Raw genomic sequence first — 19,718 nt, 5'->3', positions numbered from 1 at the left:
AAAGACTAGGCATAAATATTACTGTAAATTAACAGCAAAGGGCATGAAATGACATGAAGGAAAGCACGAGGTGTTAGATTTGTATATACAAAAAATACTGCACTGGCACAACCAATAGCAAAAATGTAATGAGTAAGATACTAAGAAGTGAAAATAGCAGGTAATGAAAATTACATTGTTCGTGCCATGATAGGAAAGAGTTTCCTTGAGCCAAATCACTACCTAAATCCCCACTGCTCTTATTTTTAAAGACACAACTGGCACATAACAGGAGGGCCCAGCGTGCAAGCAGGTATTGTGCAATATGACCACAAACAACTCCCTACATATAAGGAAGCAATTTTGATTTATTCGGGAGGTGGTAGCTGGAAGGCATTGGAACTACAGAGATTGGAGCATTGAACAACTGGTATGTAGCATGCATTTATTGATCATAAATGTGTTGTGCATTGCTTGTGTAATATTGCATGTAATACCCAAATAGGTAAGTGTGCTTATACTGCTAATGAGCCACCTGGTCTTTTCACAGATCAATCGGAACCCAGTGAGCAACCAAGTGCAGACAAAGAGTACTGGGTCACCTGCACACCAGCTATCACCATTCTCACTTGAAGCAGGCACCAGTGCAGATACACCCTGAAGGGAGAAGTTTATAGTGATGTTGAGCAGAAAGCACAAGGGAAGGTACTGAGCACTGATTTGGAGGGGCCAGCTGGTAGAGGTCCAGCATGCTGAGTTCCCTTCCTTGGTTGTAAGGGAATACAGACCTTCATGAGGCCACCTTCTAATGGAAGCTGTTAAACATGTTTGAACACAAGGTCCATGCTGAAGAGTCATTTGCCTATATAGGCATGATGCTATATTTAGGCTACCCAATGGTTGTGCGTACTGTGGTCTGCCATTGAGCACACAGTATCACCAGTGGTAGTTGAGATCTCAGTTACGCAGGCCATAAGTGCATGCAGTGCATCTTTCATGAATACTCCCACTCCTGTAATGCAGGCTTTGGGATCCAAACTTCAAGATGCAGCTGTGGCCAGCTTCAACATACTAGGAGAATGGTTACAGTCAATCATGTGGGAAGCATTCTGAAACCTCGTGGATGCAAACTGCTGTATACTCACATAGGTATGCGGCCATCATGTGGGGGTACCCTCGGGCAGTAGTATGTGTGGAATAGCATAGGACCAGGTGGTTGGCAATCACTGCTGTTGCATAACACTGCACAAGTGATGGAAGATCCCATCTTTGAAAGTAGTGAGCACACACAGACTTCAGCAGATGAGAATCCTCATGCTATAGCAGATCCATTAGGGTTGTCAAAACTTGTCATATAATATATATATATATATTATATATGTAGTGATTCTCTATCCCAGGGAACTTTCCAGTTGGATATGCAGCCATCCACAAAATGGTACTTGCTCACATGGAGCACAGTAGTAACACACATCAACAAACTAGTTCATGACCCACAAGGGGAAGTATAATGATCAAATATGTAATACAAGTAAATCGCTGATACTGAAAATGTTATAATTAATTGATCATTATTAATAAATTGTAGTCTCTTTTTTCGTATAAAAAAAAAAACACATTAGGGATGACTTTCCTGTCAATTGTAATGGCATGAAATTTGGTGGGGTGGGAATTCCACCCACCCTCTGCCTACACTGATCGTGGCTTATTTTCTGGAGACTGGGTCAAGTCCATTTTAAGGACTGCCAACCCTGATTGGCTGTATTCCTGGAGATTTCATCACATGACCTCCGGGCTCCATCCGCCCCACTCAGTCAAACAGGCTTTTTTTCCCCCATCGCCAATATTTTAATAACTAATAAAACCACATCGTTTTTTTAATGCCCCTGTGACTTTTCTTCTGGGTTGCTTGCGGCAGTGTCCAGGAGATTAATCTTTTATTCCTGAAGACTCCAACATTCCTGAAGGGTTGGAAATCCTAGTACATGTATAGGACAGGCACTGGAGATCTTAATGATACAGCTGCATGTGTGCGGGGAATTGCTGTAGTGACTTGCCACTGCATAATATAGCCAGTGCTGAAGATTAAAACATTTATTTAACTTCAATATTTTTTAAATTGTTGCTCAGGCACTGCGATCAATTTATTTAGTTAGAACGGCCCTTAAATTATTTTTCTTGTTTCCTCCCTTCCACTCCCCACCCCCATTAGCCCATTACGATGTGGAACACCGGGGGCGGGGGGGAAACCATTTGTATAGTCCATTTAATTTGTTTTGTATATTTAAATATGGAACTACACGAGGATCATCTGAATTACCATGCCTTTTTCCTCAAAAGACTGTATGTATCTTCATCCTTAGAACTATAAGAAAGATATCTGGCTGATCAAAAGCAAAACAAATACCCAACAATTCCCTACCTTGTCAAGTATCTATCCAATTCACAGTTAAAATTTTCTATACTATAAAGCTCCTCTGCCTTCCTCACAGCCTACCCCACATGTTAACCACCCACTGTTTAAAGTAGTTTAGTTTAGTCTAAACTCTTCTTCCATCTTCGAAGGTTGATCTGTGTCCCCTAGTTCTAGAATTTGTGGCAATCACAAACATATGGGTGTTCAATTTATCTATTCACTTAAGAATTTTGAATAATATCCCCCTTGATCCTTCTTTTGAGAATGAACAATGCCAGGCTATTCAACTTCTTTGTTGAGGTGATTTAATCTAGGTATCAGGCTGGTTGCCCTTTTCTGTGTTGGGTTATCATAAAGTAACATTGCAAGCACATAGAAATGTGTATACAGGAGGCACGGTGGGGGACTGGAAATTGTGGCCATTCCAGTGGACTCCAGCCATAATAAGGGAGTCTAGTGGAATAGCTGGAAGCTATGCCAGGACATGGATATGCCGGGTCCTGGCCTTGAGCCGAAGTTTGCGTGATGGTCTTGTGGGGACCAGAGCCTCAGCCTATCCTTGCAAGGGCATCAATGTAAGGGACGCAGGGATGAGGATTCCCTAAATTAAGAATTCCTACGCCTTGGCTGTGAGTTGGGAACTGCCGTTGGGTTGCCTTAACTTGAATCCAAGTGTACCTCACCGGGCACATGTACCGCTGAAGATGAGGGGCTGATATTTTTTATATAAAAGCTACCGCCTCGGTTTCTTGGAGGGGAGGGGGCAGGGGGAAGTGCCCCCAAACCAGCAGTGGCCTGCCACTTGCAGCTCTTCCCCTGACCCCATGAACCTCAATAAGTTCAGTGATGGAGGCTACTGGTTGGTGTATCCTAGCATTTTACGCCCCGCCCCAGGTGGATATTCAGCCCCTGGTATGTGAAGCTATTGGATTTGCATAGGCTCTTTATATTTCAAAGTGCTGTTGATACCAGGAAAACCTTGCGTGTACTGTCCACAGTATTCCCCTCAAGGTAGAAGTGTTTTTAGGATGGGGTCATGTAATACTTCTCCAGGTAAACTAAACGTTTATCCACTCTTTGTGCTGCTTAATGCTTATGGTTTGGAAGCATATGACGGGACTCGCTCCCTCATCCTGCTTTGTTTGTTTGCAGACTGTACTTAGTATGCAAGAAAACAGCAGCCAGAATTGACTGAAATGAATGGAAGAATGAGATCGTTTCCTACTTGTATTTGGTTGAGTTGGCAGCTATTAGCATTTATTCAGCTTCTCAATCTGAGTGTTTTGCATGTGGAGTAACAGTGGGGTGATGCAGCCACAGTACAGAATAATAGTGCTGTTCCATCAGATCCCATCCGCAGTGGAACGGAGAGTGTAGCAGATGACTCTGTGCCAGTGAGTTTAAAAATCAGAGAGAAGTGAGTTTTAAAGTATTTCTAAGGGTGGTTGTAAATAATCATTAACTCTTTGTGTACTGAAGTAATCATAGCTTGTTTTATACATTGTTCGTATAAACTCTGCCACTACTGTATTTGAGAGTGTCAGGTTGGCTTTCATGATATTTTGTTACAGCTTGGGCAATAATCATATACTTTTATTAATGCTGAAGAAATTAAATAATGTGTTTACACATCCTGTGAAATTTGGCATTTAAATAAAATGTGTAATGGAAATAAAAAGCAGAATTATGTTTTTAGCTTAGAAAGCAGTTTTTAAATAGTAAGACACATTGACCCATATTTATTTATTTTTTAATTGCTGGATGCATACTTCAATGGATTTTACCTTGAAAGGTACAAAGTTGAGTAGAGCCTTATTTGTGACTCACGATCTCGGAGACTAAAGTTCAATTTTATATTCAAGTGGGACATTTTGTCAATTTTCCGTTTTAATCTTCCTGTCCAAATTCATCGGTCTTTGGGAAAACCTGCAGCTCTCCCTTGTGTGAAAACCTTCAGTGCCCTTCCCCCGATAATTTACATAACATCTTCAGTACCCCCTCGTCCACATTGAAACCTGCATACCGTCTTTCACCTCATGTCCCCTTCCTAGTTCATTTAGCAGAAAAATAGTAGGTTCCTATGTTTTAGTGTTGCTAGGGAAGACTGTCCCACTGCCAGAGTCTAATTTCCTCTGTTCTTTTGATCCCAGTAATTTGAAGCAGTGGAATAGATCAGCTACTTTCCACAAGCTGTTAACAGCCAGTAATAATGGGTACCTTATAATGGATAAAATTAATCCTAGCTAATTATTTTCCTTTCTTGCGCTAATATGTATGGGTCTTCATCTCAATCCACAATTTGGTCAGTTTTCTTCATTATTTGAAAATGTTGGTGATTAGGACTGCAATCTGCTTTTTACTGCTGTGCATAGGGAGAGTACCTTACACCCCTTAACAAATACAAATATTTAACAGCCAGCTCTGTTAGTAGCTATTGAACCACATATAACCATCACAAACAATATTTTACAAGTTTGTTATACACCAATGTTAAACTAAAATAATACTTCAATATCCCTTGAACACATTGTTATTTCAGCTAATGCTCTGTTAACCGTAACCTGTTAACTGCCATTATTTGTTTCCAAGGGGATAACTTCTGATGCATTTGCAACTAGTTTCCCTTTAGCAATGCAAAGGTGATGGCTTTACTCTAGAATAATGTCCTAAATAGACTCCAAAACATAATGGTGTGTGATGCTCTCGGAGGCTTGATGCCCATGGAGTATAATTAATCTTCCCCATCACTTACCCACCCATGTATCTTCTAGGTACTTATAAACTGAGGACTTTTTGATGTTTTGAGAGTGTGGTTTACCAGCTGGAGAGCAGAGCATTATGATTGTTCTGTAGGGTTTCAATAGCCAAAACTGAAAGCAGTATTCATGTAATGAGGACCAAAGAAATTCCTAAACCAAACACTGAATTCAGACTTATAGCATTTATATCCCCATCAGGGTTCGCTTGTGTTGCGTGCCATTTGTCCTCCCTTGTTGCAAGGCCGAGATTAGGAACTTGTCTATGGAATTATGGGCATGAAGCTATAGAAACATAGAAAATAGGTGCAGGAGTAGGCCATTAGGCCCTTCGAGCCTGCACCGCCATTCAATGAGTTCATGGCTGAACATGCATCTTCGGTACCCCATTCCTGCTTTCTCGCCATACCCCTTGATCCCCCTAGTACATCTAAATCCTTTTTGAATATATTTAGTGAATTGGCCTCAACAACTTTCTGTGGTAGAGAATTCCACAGGTACACCATTCTCTGGGTGAAGAAGTTTCTCCTCATCTCGGTCCTAAATGGCTTACCCCTTATCCTTAGACTGTGACCCCTGGTTCTGGACTTCCCCAACATTGGGAACATTCTTCCTGCATCTAACCTGTCTAAACCCGTCAGAATTTTAAACGTTTCTATGAGATCCCCTCTCATTCTTCTGAACTCCAGTAAATACAAGCCCAGTTGATTCAGTCTTTCTTGATATGTCAGTCCTGCCATCCCGGGAATCAGTCTGGTGAACCTTCGTTGCAATCCCTCAATAGCAAGAATGTCCTTCCTCAAGTTAGGAGACCAAAACTGTATACAATACTCCAGGTGTGGCCTCACCAAGGCCCTGTACAACTGTAGTAACACCTCCCTGCCCCTGTACTCAAATCCCCTCGCTATAAAGGCCAACATGCCATTTGCTTTCTTAACCGGCTGCTGTACCTGCATGCCAACCTTCAATGACTGATGTACCATGACACCCAGGTCTCGTTGCACCTTCCCTTTTCCTAATCTGTCACCATTCAGATAATAGCCTGTCTCTCTGTTTTTACCACCAAAGTGGATAACCTCACATTTATCCACATTATACTTCATCTGCCATGCATTTGCCCACTCACCTAACCTATCCAAGTCACACTGCAGCCTCATAGCATCATCCTCGCAGCTCACACTGCCATCCAACTTAATGTCATCCGCAAATTTGGAGATCCTACATTTAATCCCCTCGTCCGTATCATTAATGTACAATGTAAACAGCTGGGGCCCCAGCACAGAACCTTGCGGCACCCCACTAGTCACTGCCTGCCATTCTGAAAAGTACCCATTTACTCCTACTCTTTGCTTCCTGTCTGCCAACCAGTTCTCAATGCATGTCAGCACACTACCCCCAATCCCATGTGCTTTAATTTTGCACATTAATCTCTTGTGTGGGACCTTGTCGAAAGCCTTCCGAAAGTCCAAATACACCACATCAACTGGTTCTCCCTTGTCCACTCTACTGGAAACATCCTCAAAACATTCCAGAAGATTTGCCAAGCATGATTTCCATTTCACAAATCCATGCTGACTTGGACCTATCATGTCACCTCTTTCCAAATGCGCTGCTACAACATCCTTAATAATTGATTCCATCATTTTACCCACTACCGATGTCAGGGGGCTGACCGGTCTATAATTCCCTGTTTTCTCTCTCCCTCTTTTTTTAAAAAGTGGGGTTACATTGGCTACCCTCCACTCCATAGGAACTGATCCAGAGTCTATGGAATGTTGGAAAATGACTGTCAATGCCTCCGCTATTTCCAAGGCCACCTCCTTAAGTACTCTGGGATGCAGACCATCAGGCCCTGGGGATTTATCGGCCTTCAATCCCATCAATTTCCCCAACACAATTTCCTGACTAATAAGGATTTCCCTCAGTTCCTCCTTACTAGACCCTCTGACCCCATTTATATCCGGAAGGTTGTTTGTGTGCTCCTTAGTGAATACCGAACCAAAGTACTTGTTCAATTGGTCTGCCATTTCTTTGTTCTCCGTTATGACTGCCCCTGATTCTGACTGCAGGGGACCTATGTTTGTCTTTATTAACCTTTTTCTCTTTACATATCTATAGAAGCTTTTGCAGTCCGTTTTAATGTTCCCTGCACTCCATGGTGCAGAACATAGTATACACATTTTGTAGTTTCAGTTTGATGTGTTTTATAAATGGAATCCCCTTCTGTATTCTCACCTTGGATAGTTCCACTTGTAGCTCATATGCGTAAACAGTAAAATAGTTCCTCTGTTCACTTGCCATGGAAGAAAGGGGTTTGATAAAGGTTGATGGTAAATTGCAAAGAGCACTGTGTTTTTAAGTTGATATAGCAGCAACTGGCTTTTTAGTCAGCATTTTAAAAGGACAGGGTAGTCTGATAGATTGTCTTACATTTTACAAGAAATGGCATCTGAACATTTTACTGTGTGTCCTTAACTATTACAAAGAAACACATTTGGCTCTCTATCCAGTAGTAGCACAATCCAGGACTTAAGCATGTAATCGAGGCTGATGATTCAGTACAGCACTGGGAGTGTGCTACATTGTTAGTGGCACCATGTTTCAGATTACACGTTAAACCAGGGCCCCATCTGCCTGTTCAGATGGACCGAAAAGATTAAATATCACTATTCACTGAAGAACAGGAGTTGTCCTGGTGTTCTAGCTCACATTCATTCTCACTCAACACCACCAATGAGATAAACTGGACAATCTATTTTATTTTCTGTTTATGGAACCTTGCTATCTACAAATTAACTGCTCTGGCAAAATAAAAAGTTAACCCATTTGGTTGTAAAGCTCTTGGGGATACCCTGATGGTGTGAAACACACAATATAAATGCAATATCTTTCTTCGTGGACTATGTGCTGTGATGGTGTTTTGGAATGTATGCATGAGTGAGGGAAGGAAGAATAATATCAAAGTATGGTACTGTAGTAGCACTGAGCTGGGAAAAGATCTCCAGCTTCATCAATACTCTCCGGGCACATGATATGTAAAGTGGTGACTTCAAATCCATGAAGATCTGTGTCCTCCTCCCATGTAGATTTATTCCATCCTGCTATGTGCGACTTTGGCCTGCAACCAGTGAATTAATGCTGAGGTTGGAAATTTAAAGAGCACATACAGTGACCTGCAGGTATCCATCTTGTATCTTAACATCTGTGAATAAATGAACTTTCATCATACACCAGGTTTTGTTGGAGTCTTGCTTTATGGGACCACCTTTACAGGTATTAGTACAACAGTAGTTCCAATTCAAATTTACAGTTGGAAAGTTTGCCTTGCTGAATAAGATCTATTAAATAAAGCCCTTGGGCCAGATGTGGTTTACATGATGAAAAATAGGAACTTTGACTGTTTTGGGAGGAAGGCTGACAATTGTCACACATGGTTTAATGTAAATAAGTGTACAGTTATACCTGTAGCAATATGAAAAGAGGTTGTCGGGGCAAATGGCTTAGATCTCTTCAGGGTCAAATTGGACAAGTATCTTGAAGAGAAATACTATCAATTTACAACTAGAAGGAAGATAGACCAGATGGACTTGGGGGTTTTAGCCAGTCTTGAGATTGTGTAACTGATTTGGACATGCATATGAAGATATGAAAGAGCTGAAATGCTGTCTGGTTGCTTTTCTTTTGGCTGTAGTTAAGCTGTAACATTTAGTGCATGCATGCTTTGCCCATCTATTTGGTATATGATGCTACTGGGTAATCTTAACAATTTTTCTTTCTGATCTACACCCTGTTCCTCTGGACACAGTACTCGCAGTTTCTCCTAACTTCCACGCAGTCTGCACAACTCGCCTGTAAGGAGGAAGCCCTTCAGCGCCAAGCAGGGTAATTCTTTCTTCCGTTTCTGAAGGAGCAGCTGCATCAGTGAATGGAGAGTTTCTGTGTAGACGTTGCACCATTCTTCAGCAACTGCAGTGATTTCCTGACTCCTTTCTTCTTGCTGCAGAAATAAATCAGTTTGCCTTTAATTTGTAACTGCAGCTGTGCCAGATTCTCTTTCTCTCCTCTTCTCCCCACCCCCTCCCCCCAACCCAGACTAGGAACTGGCATTGAAGTTGTAAATGGGGCGAACCCAGAAGATTTAGTGGGGTCAGTTCCTGTACGTGCACATTCAAAGCATGCAGTGCGCAGGTCTCATAGCCCAAGTGCAAGATGGGAAATATGCCCAATGTGCAGGAACTAAACTGAAGTTGAATTGGTGCTGGTGGAATACTACGCAGTGCTGGATTCCCAACCTATCTCTAACCAGCAGTTCAGAGTAACTGGAGTGCTACTGTCCTGCAGTTCAGAGTATAACGTGTGGTAATGAGAAGTAGCTAACACACCGTACAGTTAATATTTAAGATCATGTAATTCAGTAAACTTTCAATTTGCATGTATATTTATGTAGCATTATGGGAAATTTAGATCAAAAACTTGTTTTAAAATAATGTCCTAGAAATTCAACTACTTAGCGCTGCTTGTTACCAGCAGATTCTTGGGGGAAAAAATGGCAGCCGCCGCTCTAATGCCCGCCTCTGGCGCGGAATTCGGCAGCCGCCATCTTGGTAAAAGCCATAGCTGATGTTAGCAACTCTGCCCCTGGACATGAAACCTGGAAAGCGTGACGTGCAATGCTGACTTAACACCATGCTTTGCGAATCTGGACCTTTGCGTTGAGTTTAGTGCTGGATCCTAAGCTCGCTCTGATAAACATAGAAACAGAAAATAGGTGCAGGAGTAGGCCATCCAGTCCTTCGAGCCTGCACCACCATTCAATAAGATCATGGCTGATCATTCCTTCAGTACCCCGTTCCTGCTTTCTCTCCATACCCCTTGATAGAAACATGCGTGCAGCAGATCAACAGAGATGCTTTCAGCACTTCTTAAAGGGACACCGGTAAGTTTGTACTTAAGCTTTTGTACTGGATTTTAAAATATTTTATTTAAGTAGTGGCTTGGTGCGATAGATATTTTTTTTTAAATTAAAGCGTGCAAGAAGTGCTGCAAGGTCTCGGATGTTAAAGGAAGGCCTTGGAGAAGACATAAAATGCTGGAAATGCTCAGCAGGTCAGGCAGCATCTGTGGAGAGAGAAACAGAGTTCACATCTCAGGTTAAGATGCTGCCTGACCTGCTGAGTATTTCAAGCATTTTCTGCTTTTATTTCAGATTCCAGCAACTGGGCACAGAAGAGGCAGAAGCAGAAGGAAGGATGCAACGCAGACAGCCCCTTTCTGGCCGGGATATCTGGGATGAAATCATCCGCCTGCGGTACCAGTGATCGCAACCCCAATTCCCTTTTCAACATTTGTCCCACACCTTACCTTCCCTCTGTTACTGACCATCGTGCTAAAATAAAAGCCATCTCAAAGCAAACTTATCCATCTACCCATCCAATATGACATCAAGAAATCAACTGATCACCCTTATGCACTCCCTTAGTGACTGTCTTGTGTGTGCCTTTGCCTATCCTACTGATGTCATGCAGTGCTACCTCAGTGGCTGCAGCATGGCTGGTAGAAGGCTGCTGACTTTCAGTGGAGGACAAGGACAAATGGCCTTGTCGGTCGACCTTGAGGAGTTGGTGTCTGGGAGTGTGAAATCGAGTGATGGCGTTTCTTCACTCTCCTCTCCCTCTTGTCCAACCACTGACTGGGCAGACTGCATTTCTTGGATGTGTGAAATGAGGAAGGCATAAGGGTGGGAAAGCAAGGGGTGCATGTGAGAAGGAGGATAACGTATGAGGATACCAGCATCTTGTATCCTTTTAGCCCCACTGCTGACAAATGGCTCAGCTAAGCCCCTTCCAAGAATGGTCAGTACTATCTCCTTCAAGGATGTGCGATGAAGTTTGGAATAGGAGGTGTGCATCATGTTTGGTACAGATCGTGGTAGTTGAGTGATTTAGGGTGGGGGACATGCATTGAGCAGTGCACGAGGCTAATGGTGCAGTTGTAGGAGATGGCTTTTGAAGATGCATTCACTGACCTTGACCACTGGTCTGAGGTCATGAAGCTTTTTTTGGCACTGGAGCCTAGACATAGACATAGAAAATAGGTGCAGGAGTAGGCCAAGTCCCGCCCTTCGAGCCTGCACCGCCATTCAATGAGTTCATGGCTGAACATGCAACTTCAGTACCCCATTCCTGCTTTCTCGCCATACCCCTTGATCCCCCTAGTAGTAAGGACTACATCTAACTCCTTTTTGAATATATTTAGTGAATTGGCCTCAACAACTTTCTGTGGTAGAGAATTCCACAGGTCCACCACTCTCTGGGTGAAGAAGTTTCTCTTCATCTCGGCCCTAAATGGCTTACCCCTTATCCTTAGACTGTGACCCCTGGTTCTGTACTTCCCCAACATTGGGAACATTCTTCCTGCATCTAACCTGTCTAAACCCATCAGAATTTTAAACGTTCCTATGAGATCCCCTCATTCTTCTGAACTCCAGTGAATACAAGCCCAGTTGATCCAGTCTTTCTTGATATGTCAGTCCCGCCATTCCGGGAATCAGTCTGGTGAACCTTCGCTGCACTCCCTCAATAGCAAGAATGTCATAAGAATTAGGAACAGGAGTAGGCCATCTAGCCCCTCGAGCCTGCTCCGCCATTCAATAAGATCATGGCTGATCTGGCCGTGGACTCAGCTCCACTTAACCCTTAATTCCCTTATTGGTTAAAAATCTATCTATCTGTGACTTGAATACATTCAATGAGCTAGCCTCAACTGCTTCCTTGGGCAGAGAATTCCACAGATTCCCAACCCTCTGGGAGAAGAAATTCCTTCTCAACTCGGTTTTAAATTGGCTCCCCTGTATTTTGAGGCTGTGCCCCCTAGTTCAAGTCTCCCCGACCAGTGGAAACAACCTCTCTGCCTCTATCTTGTCTATCCCTTTCATTATTTTAAATGTTTCTATAAGATCACCCCTCATCCTTCTGAACTCCAATGAGTAAAGACCCAGTCTACTCAATCTATCATCATAAGGTAACCCCCTCATCTCCGGAATCAGCCTAGTGAATCGTCTCTGTACCCCCTCCAAAGCCAGTATATCCTTCCTTAAGTAAGGTGACCAAAACTGCACGCAGTACTCCAGGTGCGGCCTTACCAATACCCTATACAGTTGCAGCAGGACCTCCCTGCTTTTGTACTCCATCCCTCTCGCAATGAAGGCCAACATTCCATTTGCCTTCCTGATTACCTGCTGCACCTGCAAACTAACTTTTTGGGATTCATGCACAAGGACCCCCAGGTCCCTCTGCACCTCAGCATGTTGTAATTTCTCCTCATTCAAATAATATTCCCTTTTACTGTTTTTTTTTTTTGCCCAAGGTGGATGACCTCACACTTTCCGACATTGTATTCCATCTGCCAAATCTTAGCCCATTCGCTTAACCTATCTAAATCTCTTTGCAGCCTCTCTGTGTCCTCTACACAACCCGCTTTCCCACTAATCTTAGTGTCATCTGCAAATTTTGTTTCACTACACTCTGTCCCCTCTTCCAGGTCATCTATGTATATTGTAAACAGTTGTGGTCCCAGCACTGATCCCTGTGGCACACCACTAACCACCGATTTCCAATCCGAAAAGGAACCATTTATCCCGACTCTCCGCTTTCTGTTCACCAGCCAATTCTCTATCCATGCTAATACATTTCCTCTGACTCCGCGTACCTCTATCTTCTGCAGTAACCTTTTGTGTGGCACCTTATCGAATGCCTTTTGGAAATCTAAATACACCACATCCATCGGTACACCTCTATCCACCATACTCTTTATATCCTCAAAGAATTCCAGTAAATTAGTTAAACATGATTTCCCCTTCATGAATCCATGCTGCGTCTGCTTGCTTGCACTATTCCTATCTAGATGTCCCGCTATTTCTTCCTTAATGATAGTTTCAAGCATTTTCCCCACTACAGATGTTAAACTAACCGGCCTATAGTTACCTGCCTTTTGTCTGCCTCCTTTTTTAAACAAAGGTGTTACATTAGCTGCTTTCCAATCCGCTGGTATCTCCCCAGAGTCCAGAGAATTTTGGTAGATTATAACGAATGCATCTGCTATAACTTCCGCCATCTCTTTTAATACCCTGGGATGTATTTCATCAGGACTAGGGAACTTGTCTACCTTGAGTCCCATTAGCCTGTCCAGGACTACCCCCCTAGTGATAGTGATTGTCTCAAGGTCCTCCCTTCCCACATTCCTGTGACCAGCAATTTTTGGCATGGTTTTTGTGTCTTCCACTGTGAAGACCAAAGCAAAATAATTGTTTAAAGTGTTTAAATTGTTTAAAGTTTCAGCAAGTTAGGAGACCAAAACTGTACACAATACTCCAGGTATGGCCTCACCAAGGCCCTGTACAATTGTAGTAACACCTCCCTGCCCCTGTACTCAAATCCCCTCGCTATGAAGGCCAACATGCCATTTGCCGCCTTAACCGCCTGCTGTACCTGCATGCCAACCTTCAATGGCTGATGTACCATGACACCCAGGTCTCGTTGCACCTCCCCTTTTCCTAATCTGTCACCATTCAGATAATAGTCTGTCTCTCTGTTTTTACAACCAAAGTGGATAACCTCACATTTATCCACATTATACTTCATCTGCCATGCATTTGCCCACTTACCTAACCTATCCAAGTCACTCTGCAGTCTCATAGCATCTTCCTCACAGCTCACACTGCCACCCAACTTAGTGGCATCCGCAAATTTTGAGATACTATATTTAATCCCCTCTAAATCATTAATGTAGAATGTAAACAGCTGGGGCCCCAGCACAGAACCTTGCGGTACCCCACTAGTCACTGCCTGCCATTCTGAAAAGTACCCATTTACTCCTACTCCTTGCTTCCTGTCTGCCAACCAGTTCTCAATACATGTCAGCACACTACCCCCAATCCCACGTGCTTTAACTTTGCACATTAATCTCTTGTGTGGGACCTTGTCGAAAGCCTTCCGAAAGTCCAAATACACCACATCAACTGGTTCTCCCTCGTCCACTCTACTGGAAACATCCTCAAAAAATTCCAGAAGATTTGTCAAACATGATTTCCCTTTCACAAATCCATGCTGACTTGGACCTATCGTGTCACCTCTTTCCAAATGCGCTGCTATGACATCCTTAATAATTGATTCCATCATTTTACCCACTACCAATGTCAGGCTGACCGGTCTATAATTCCCTGTTTTCTCCCTCCTTTTTTAAAAAGTGGGGTTACATTGGCTACCCTCCACTCTATAGGAACTGATCCACAGTCTATGGAATGTTGGAAAATGACTGTCAATGTATCCACTATTTCCAAGGCCACCTCCTTCAGTACTCTGGGATGCAGTCCATCAGGCCCTGGGGATTTATCGACTTTCAATCCCATCAATTTCCCCAACACAATTTCCCAACTAATAAGCACTTCCCTCAGTTCCTCCTTACTAGACCCTCTGACCCCTTTTATATCCGGAAGGTTGTTTGTGTCCTCCTTAGTGAATACCAAACCAAAGTACTTGTTCAATTGGTCTGCCATTTCTTTGTTCCCCGTTATTACTTCCCATGATTCTGACTGCAGGGGACCTACGTTTGTCTTTACTAACCTTTTTCTCTTTACATATCTGTAGAAGCTTTTGCAGTCCATTTTAATGTTCCCTGCAAGCTTCCTCTCGTACTCTATTTTCCCTGCCCTAATCAAACCCTTTGTCCTCCTCTGCTGAGGTCATGGGGGCAACACTGCTGGCAGTGACGGCCTTGGTGATCTGGTCTACATCCTTCTCTCTGGAGGGCCTCTCTTGCACTGTTGACCTGCACAAAGCTGGAATGCTGCATGCGAGACCCTGAGTGCCCCTTGGCCATTTTCTGAAAGTGCTGAAGCATTTTCCCCATTTTTTTAAGGTACGGAAGGCAATACAGCTTTAAGAGCTGCAGACTGCCATTTGGGAATTCTTAATTTTTTTTCCAGAACATTAGCTACAAAGGCTAAAAACTGCCTATTTTTAAATGATTTTTTGTTTCATTTTTAAAGGCAATTTCCATTTAAGCGACCACACTTCTTTCTAAAATACAGCCTTGCTTTAAAAGAAGGTTGTTCTTGCTCCAGTGACGCTATGGCCATGCTACATTGGGCCTCCTGCTGAGACTATCACCCAACAACCAGCCTTGCTCAGTAAGTTTAGCGCTGGGCTAATGTTAATTAGTAAATAGCACCAATATACTGGAGTGCCAGGCTGCACGATCGCGGCCCAGACCCTGCGACATCGGTGGACAATGGCCTGACCAGTGAGTTGGAGAAAATAAAAATGGCAGCGCATGGCGCAACGCACCTCCCCTTTAACTTTTGCCCCGCGAGCAAAGTGTGGCCCTGTTCGCGACATGCAAGGCTAATGCTGACATTGCCTGCAGCAGCCTCACTGGGCGGAAACGGGGCCGCTATGTACGGCGATGATGGAGGCACGGTGGCCCAGGGCGCTACCAGCAGGGTCGCGGCACTACCGATTTCGTGCCCCTGCTATCTCCCATGCAACTTGGTGGGAGCCGGTAACCTCCACCCCACCCCGCCTGGATGAAAACACTTTCACGCTCTGTTAATGCCCCCTGGAGGCGCACGACCGGGGAATTTTGCCTCCTTGGTGTGCAACAACTGAGTTTTGGACAAGTTTAATTTTATGGGGGCTGGGAGGCCGACGAGGAAGATATTGGAGAAGTCTAATTTCGAGCTAACAAAAATGTGGATAAGGGTTTCATCAGCAGTGGAGCAGAGGCAGGTAATGTTGAAAGTAAGTGGTTTTGAATATGGATAAAATTTGGGATTTGAGTTGAACAAGACATCAAAGGGATAAAATTGTACATGAGCTGGGGTGCAACACAGCAGGATTCGCTTTTAATGCCAGTTTTATTGCTGTCAACGGAACTGAACATTGGGCAGGGTATATAACAGGTGACCGATGTAATACTGCCCATTTTACATCCTTGCCCATGTTCAATCTCATCCCCTGTGGCTTTTGTAAGGCTTCATTTAGCCTGAGTGAGTGACTGGAAAGAGAAATTGCGTAAGTGGCTAGGAGCAGAGTTTATGGATGTGATTGAAAACATTGGCTTTGGTGTTCCCAATTGAGGCAGCATAGACTTATCCATAATGTAATGCCAGACAGGTAGGTGGTCTCGTTGCACGGTAATGGATTTTATGCTGAGCCCCTGCAAGTCAAAAATGATTTGGCAAGAAACTGGAAAAAATAACTAAAATTGGAGTAAGGATTTGTTAGTGCTGGAGGTAGATAATAAATTAGTACATGTTTAGTATCTCTCTGTCTTGAGATGTAATCTGTAATTAACTATGATTAGCGTATCTCATAAAATAACTGCAAATAATTGATTCTGAATGTAGTTGTAATAAGTTTGTGTTTCGTTCACAAGCAGTTGGAAAATGCTTCTAAGGTTCTGTCATGCTTTTTCTTAGTCACTGGTTTCTGTATTTTGACATTCAATCATTCATTTTTATTTAACTTTATTCTTGGAATCATGTTTCATTTAAATACCAGTATTTAACTGTGACAGTAATATTTCTTTACTAAAAAGGTGATTTATTGTAACTTAAACTCATACTGAAAACAAAATAATTGTTAAACAAAAACAAAATGATGTCAAACCTGGAAAGAACAGTGAAAGAGAATGTGGATTATAGGATATATTACAACTTCAGGTAAAATGTTATTGCACTAGAGAAGAGTACAGAGGAGATTTACAAGGCTGTTGCCTGGACTGGAGAATTTTAGCTATGAGGAAAGATTAGATAAGCTGGGGTTGTTTTCTTTAAAACAGAGGAGGCCGAGGGGAGATGTTATTGAGGTGTATAAAATTATGAGGGGCTTAGATAGAGTTGATAGAAAGGACCTATTTCCCTCAGCAAAGGGGTCAACAACCAGGGGGCATAGAATTAAAGTAATTGGTAGGAGATTTGAGGGGATCTTTCTTCACCGAAAAGGTGGTGAGGGTCTGGCACTCACTGCCTGAAAGTGTGGTAGAGGCAGAATCCCCCACCACATTTAAAATCGCAGTGTGTAAAACTGTACTATCGGTATAAAATGTGCTTGGATATGCACTTGAAGTGCCATAACCTACAGGGCTACGGACCAAGAACTGGAAAGTGGGATTAGGCTGGATAGCTCTTTATCGGCTGGCGCAGACACTGGACCGCAATGGCCTCCTTCCATGCTGTAAATTTCTGATTTTGTGATTCTTCCCTCACCCTGCAATAGAATAAGTGATGTGTGTCACAGTATGATATTTACCAATGTCTCAGAAGGCATAGATGTTTATGGTTTGGTTTATCCTTTTTCCATTAGGATTGCCTGAAAGCTTGCCAGGAGCAGATTGAATCATTGCTGGTCAGCAACCTGAGACAGATGCAGCAGCAACAACAGCAGAGGGACCCCTCAAAGAGGGTGGATGAACTGGACCAGGCCAGCACTCCCACAGATGTGAGAAACGTAAACCTGTGAGGTTGCTGGAGTGGAAAAGACCGTGCGTGATCTTTTCTTTTTGGAAGAAATCTTTGTTTTTCCTTTTTAAAATGCTCCCACATAGTAGCTTCTTTTAGAAAAAAACTGATATTAAAAACTCTGGTGCCTATAGTGTTCTGCGGAAGGGAATCCCACCGTATGTGTTTGCATAATTGCTGTTATGTTATCAATGATGAACATGCTTAAAAAGCATAAAAATAGCTAGCTAAATGCAGGCCTGTGTATGTGGGATCAAATTATTAGATATTTACTGTTCTATTTTATGGTGCTTGCACTCTCTTCAGATTTAAGGAAATGTGTGGACGATTTGTGGCTCAATTTAGATTGCAAAGCAATAGCCTGAGGGATTGGGGAGGGTTGCTGGGAAATAGTCTTCTCTTTTATGAATGAACCATCTTCAATGTAGAAGAAATGTAACTGCCTTAACATATTGAACCTTTTATCTTCCAGTGAAGTTTAGTTATTGGCAGGATCACAGTGTGTAAAACTGTACTATGGGTATATATTTTGCCTTAAATAATAAGTGCTTGTGTAGAAGGTTCCTTTTTAGACCAACTTTAATTTCTCTCTCTTCTGTGTGTATGTCTTGGATGTTTTATGTATGTCTGTATATTACCTCACCCTGTGTGTATCTCTTCTCCCCAGTGTCACTGTCTATGCCTGTCTCTCACTTTTTCCCCATCTGCCTGCCTCTCACTTTTTCCCCATCTGCCTGCCTCTCACTTTTTCCCCATCTGCCTGCCTCTCACTTTTTCCCCATCTGCCTGCCTCTCACTTTTTCCCCATCTGCCTGTCTCTCACTTCAATATGTCTTTCTCTCTTTTGTATCTTTTGTGTCTGTGTGTTTCACTTCTTTTCCGTGTGCATGCGTGTGTTTCACTTTTCCCAATGTCGGTTTCACTTTTGTGTATCTGTTTGCGTATGTCTCACTTTTCCCTGTATCATCTATTTCTAATTTTGTTCTGTCTGTCTCACTTCTCCCTACATTAATGTATGTCTCTAGCTCTTTCTGGTTCCTTCTTTAGAAATGGTTCATTCTACTCACAGCAGCATTGTTCGCTCCAGGTAGAGCTGCTTCTCCTAACTGTGGGCCAAACTTGAATGCGTCCAGGGAACTCCTGATCCAACTGCCAGTCAGCTGGTTACACTGCCATGGAACTCTGCATTAGAAGACATAAAACAGGGTTGTCCAGGTTGATGTAAACCTTTTGGTCATCCCTATTGATCTCGCATAGAGATTTCAACTGTTTGACTACCTAGCATTTTGTGTGAAGAGCGGAGAAACTGAACTATATCCTTCCACTTGAAAAGAGGCATAAAACTTTGCAAAGAGAAAAACCTCCAAATGTTGGCCCACAGTTAGCATTATTGTAAACCATTTCATTTGAAAAGCACTTTGAATATATTTCCCAAGGGATGAATGGAATGGTTTATGAAATGGACGTGTTTTTTGTTTCCCACTATCTGGTGTATTATATAATTATGGTGTTGCAGGAAAAAGAAACAACACTTTGTATGGAAGACATTCCAGTTTGGGTTGCAACATTCCACAGATGTTCAGTAACTTCATGTATTTTCAGTGTCACAGAAGGATCTTATGTGCCACGGGTGTGCCAAGCCTTGGACATTTGGATGAGAATCATTGCTGGTGCAAGAAGCAGCAAATATCATGGTTCACAACTTGTTGTTATTTGAGAAAATTTGTATTCAGTCTACTTGAATTTTTCTGCTCCATTGTTAGGGCATGGATGGTAAAGAGTTGGGGCGGTGTTTATTTGCACATGTTTTGATAACGGTCTGAAATTTGCAAAATGAAGCTATTGATTGAAATGTTGAACTAGGGGTTTGTGAACGGCTGGACTAAAGTAAGTATTTGGGGGAAATAGATTTTTGCTGAATTGGCACAGCCTGACCTGGGTTGATGAGGGTAGAAAATGGAGTACGAATCTTTATTTTGCGCTGCTATGAAAAGCTATGATTTGTTTCATTCTTATTCACATTAACAGTACTTGGCTGTATTGTTTCACT

General features: G+C 42.7%; 1 protein-coding gene across 6 annotated transcripts in view; it reads left to right on the top strand.

Moving 5' to 3' along the window:
- The window catches only part of ccnd2a (cyclin D2, a), a 31,058-nt gene extending 11,911 nt beyond the window's left edge, over nt 1–19,147 (top strand). The window contains exons 5-6 of one of the 6 annotated variants that reach the window (XR_011596294.1): nt 252–409; nt 17,514–17,599. Coding sequence is in view for 3 of the 6 variants with exons in the window: in XM_070897427.1 (XP_070753528.1) it covers nt 17,514–17,669 (156 nt within the window). In the remaining 3 variants the exon portion in view is untranslated. Of the gene's footprint in view, nt 1–251; nt 410–529; nt 605–8,956; nt 9,182–10,357; nt 10,383–17,513 lie in introns of those variants that run through there. The other 5 variants (XR_011596296.1, XR_011596295.1, XM_070897429.1 and 2 more) reach the window with 5 other exon arrangements.
- The last annotated feature ends 571 nt before the right edge of the window (nt 19,148–19,718 follow it).

Source organism: Pristiophorus japonicus, chromosome 13 (assembly GCF_044704955.1).
Source record: "Pristiophorus japonicus isolate sPriJap1 chromosome 13, sPriJap1.hap1, whole genome shotgun sequence".
Taxonomy (NCBI): domain Eukaryota; kingdom Metazoa; phylum Chordata; class Chondrichthyes; family Pristiophoridae; genus Pristiophorus; species Pristiophorus japonicus.
The sequence above is the reverse complement of the archived record's forward strand: the minus strand, read 5'-3'. Positions and strand labels throughout refer to the sequence as shown.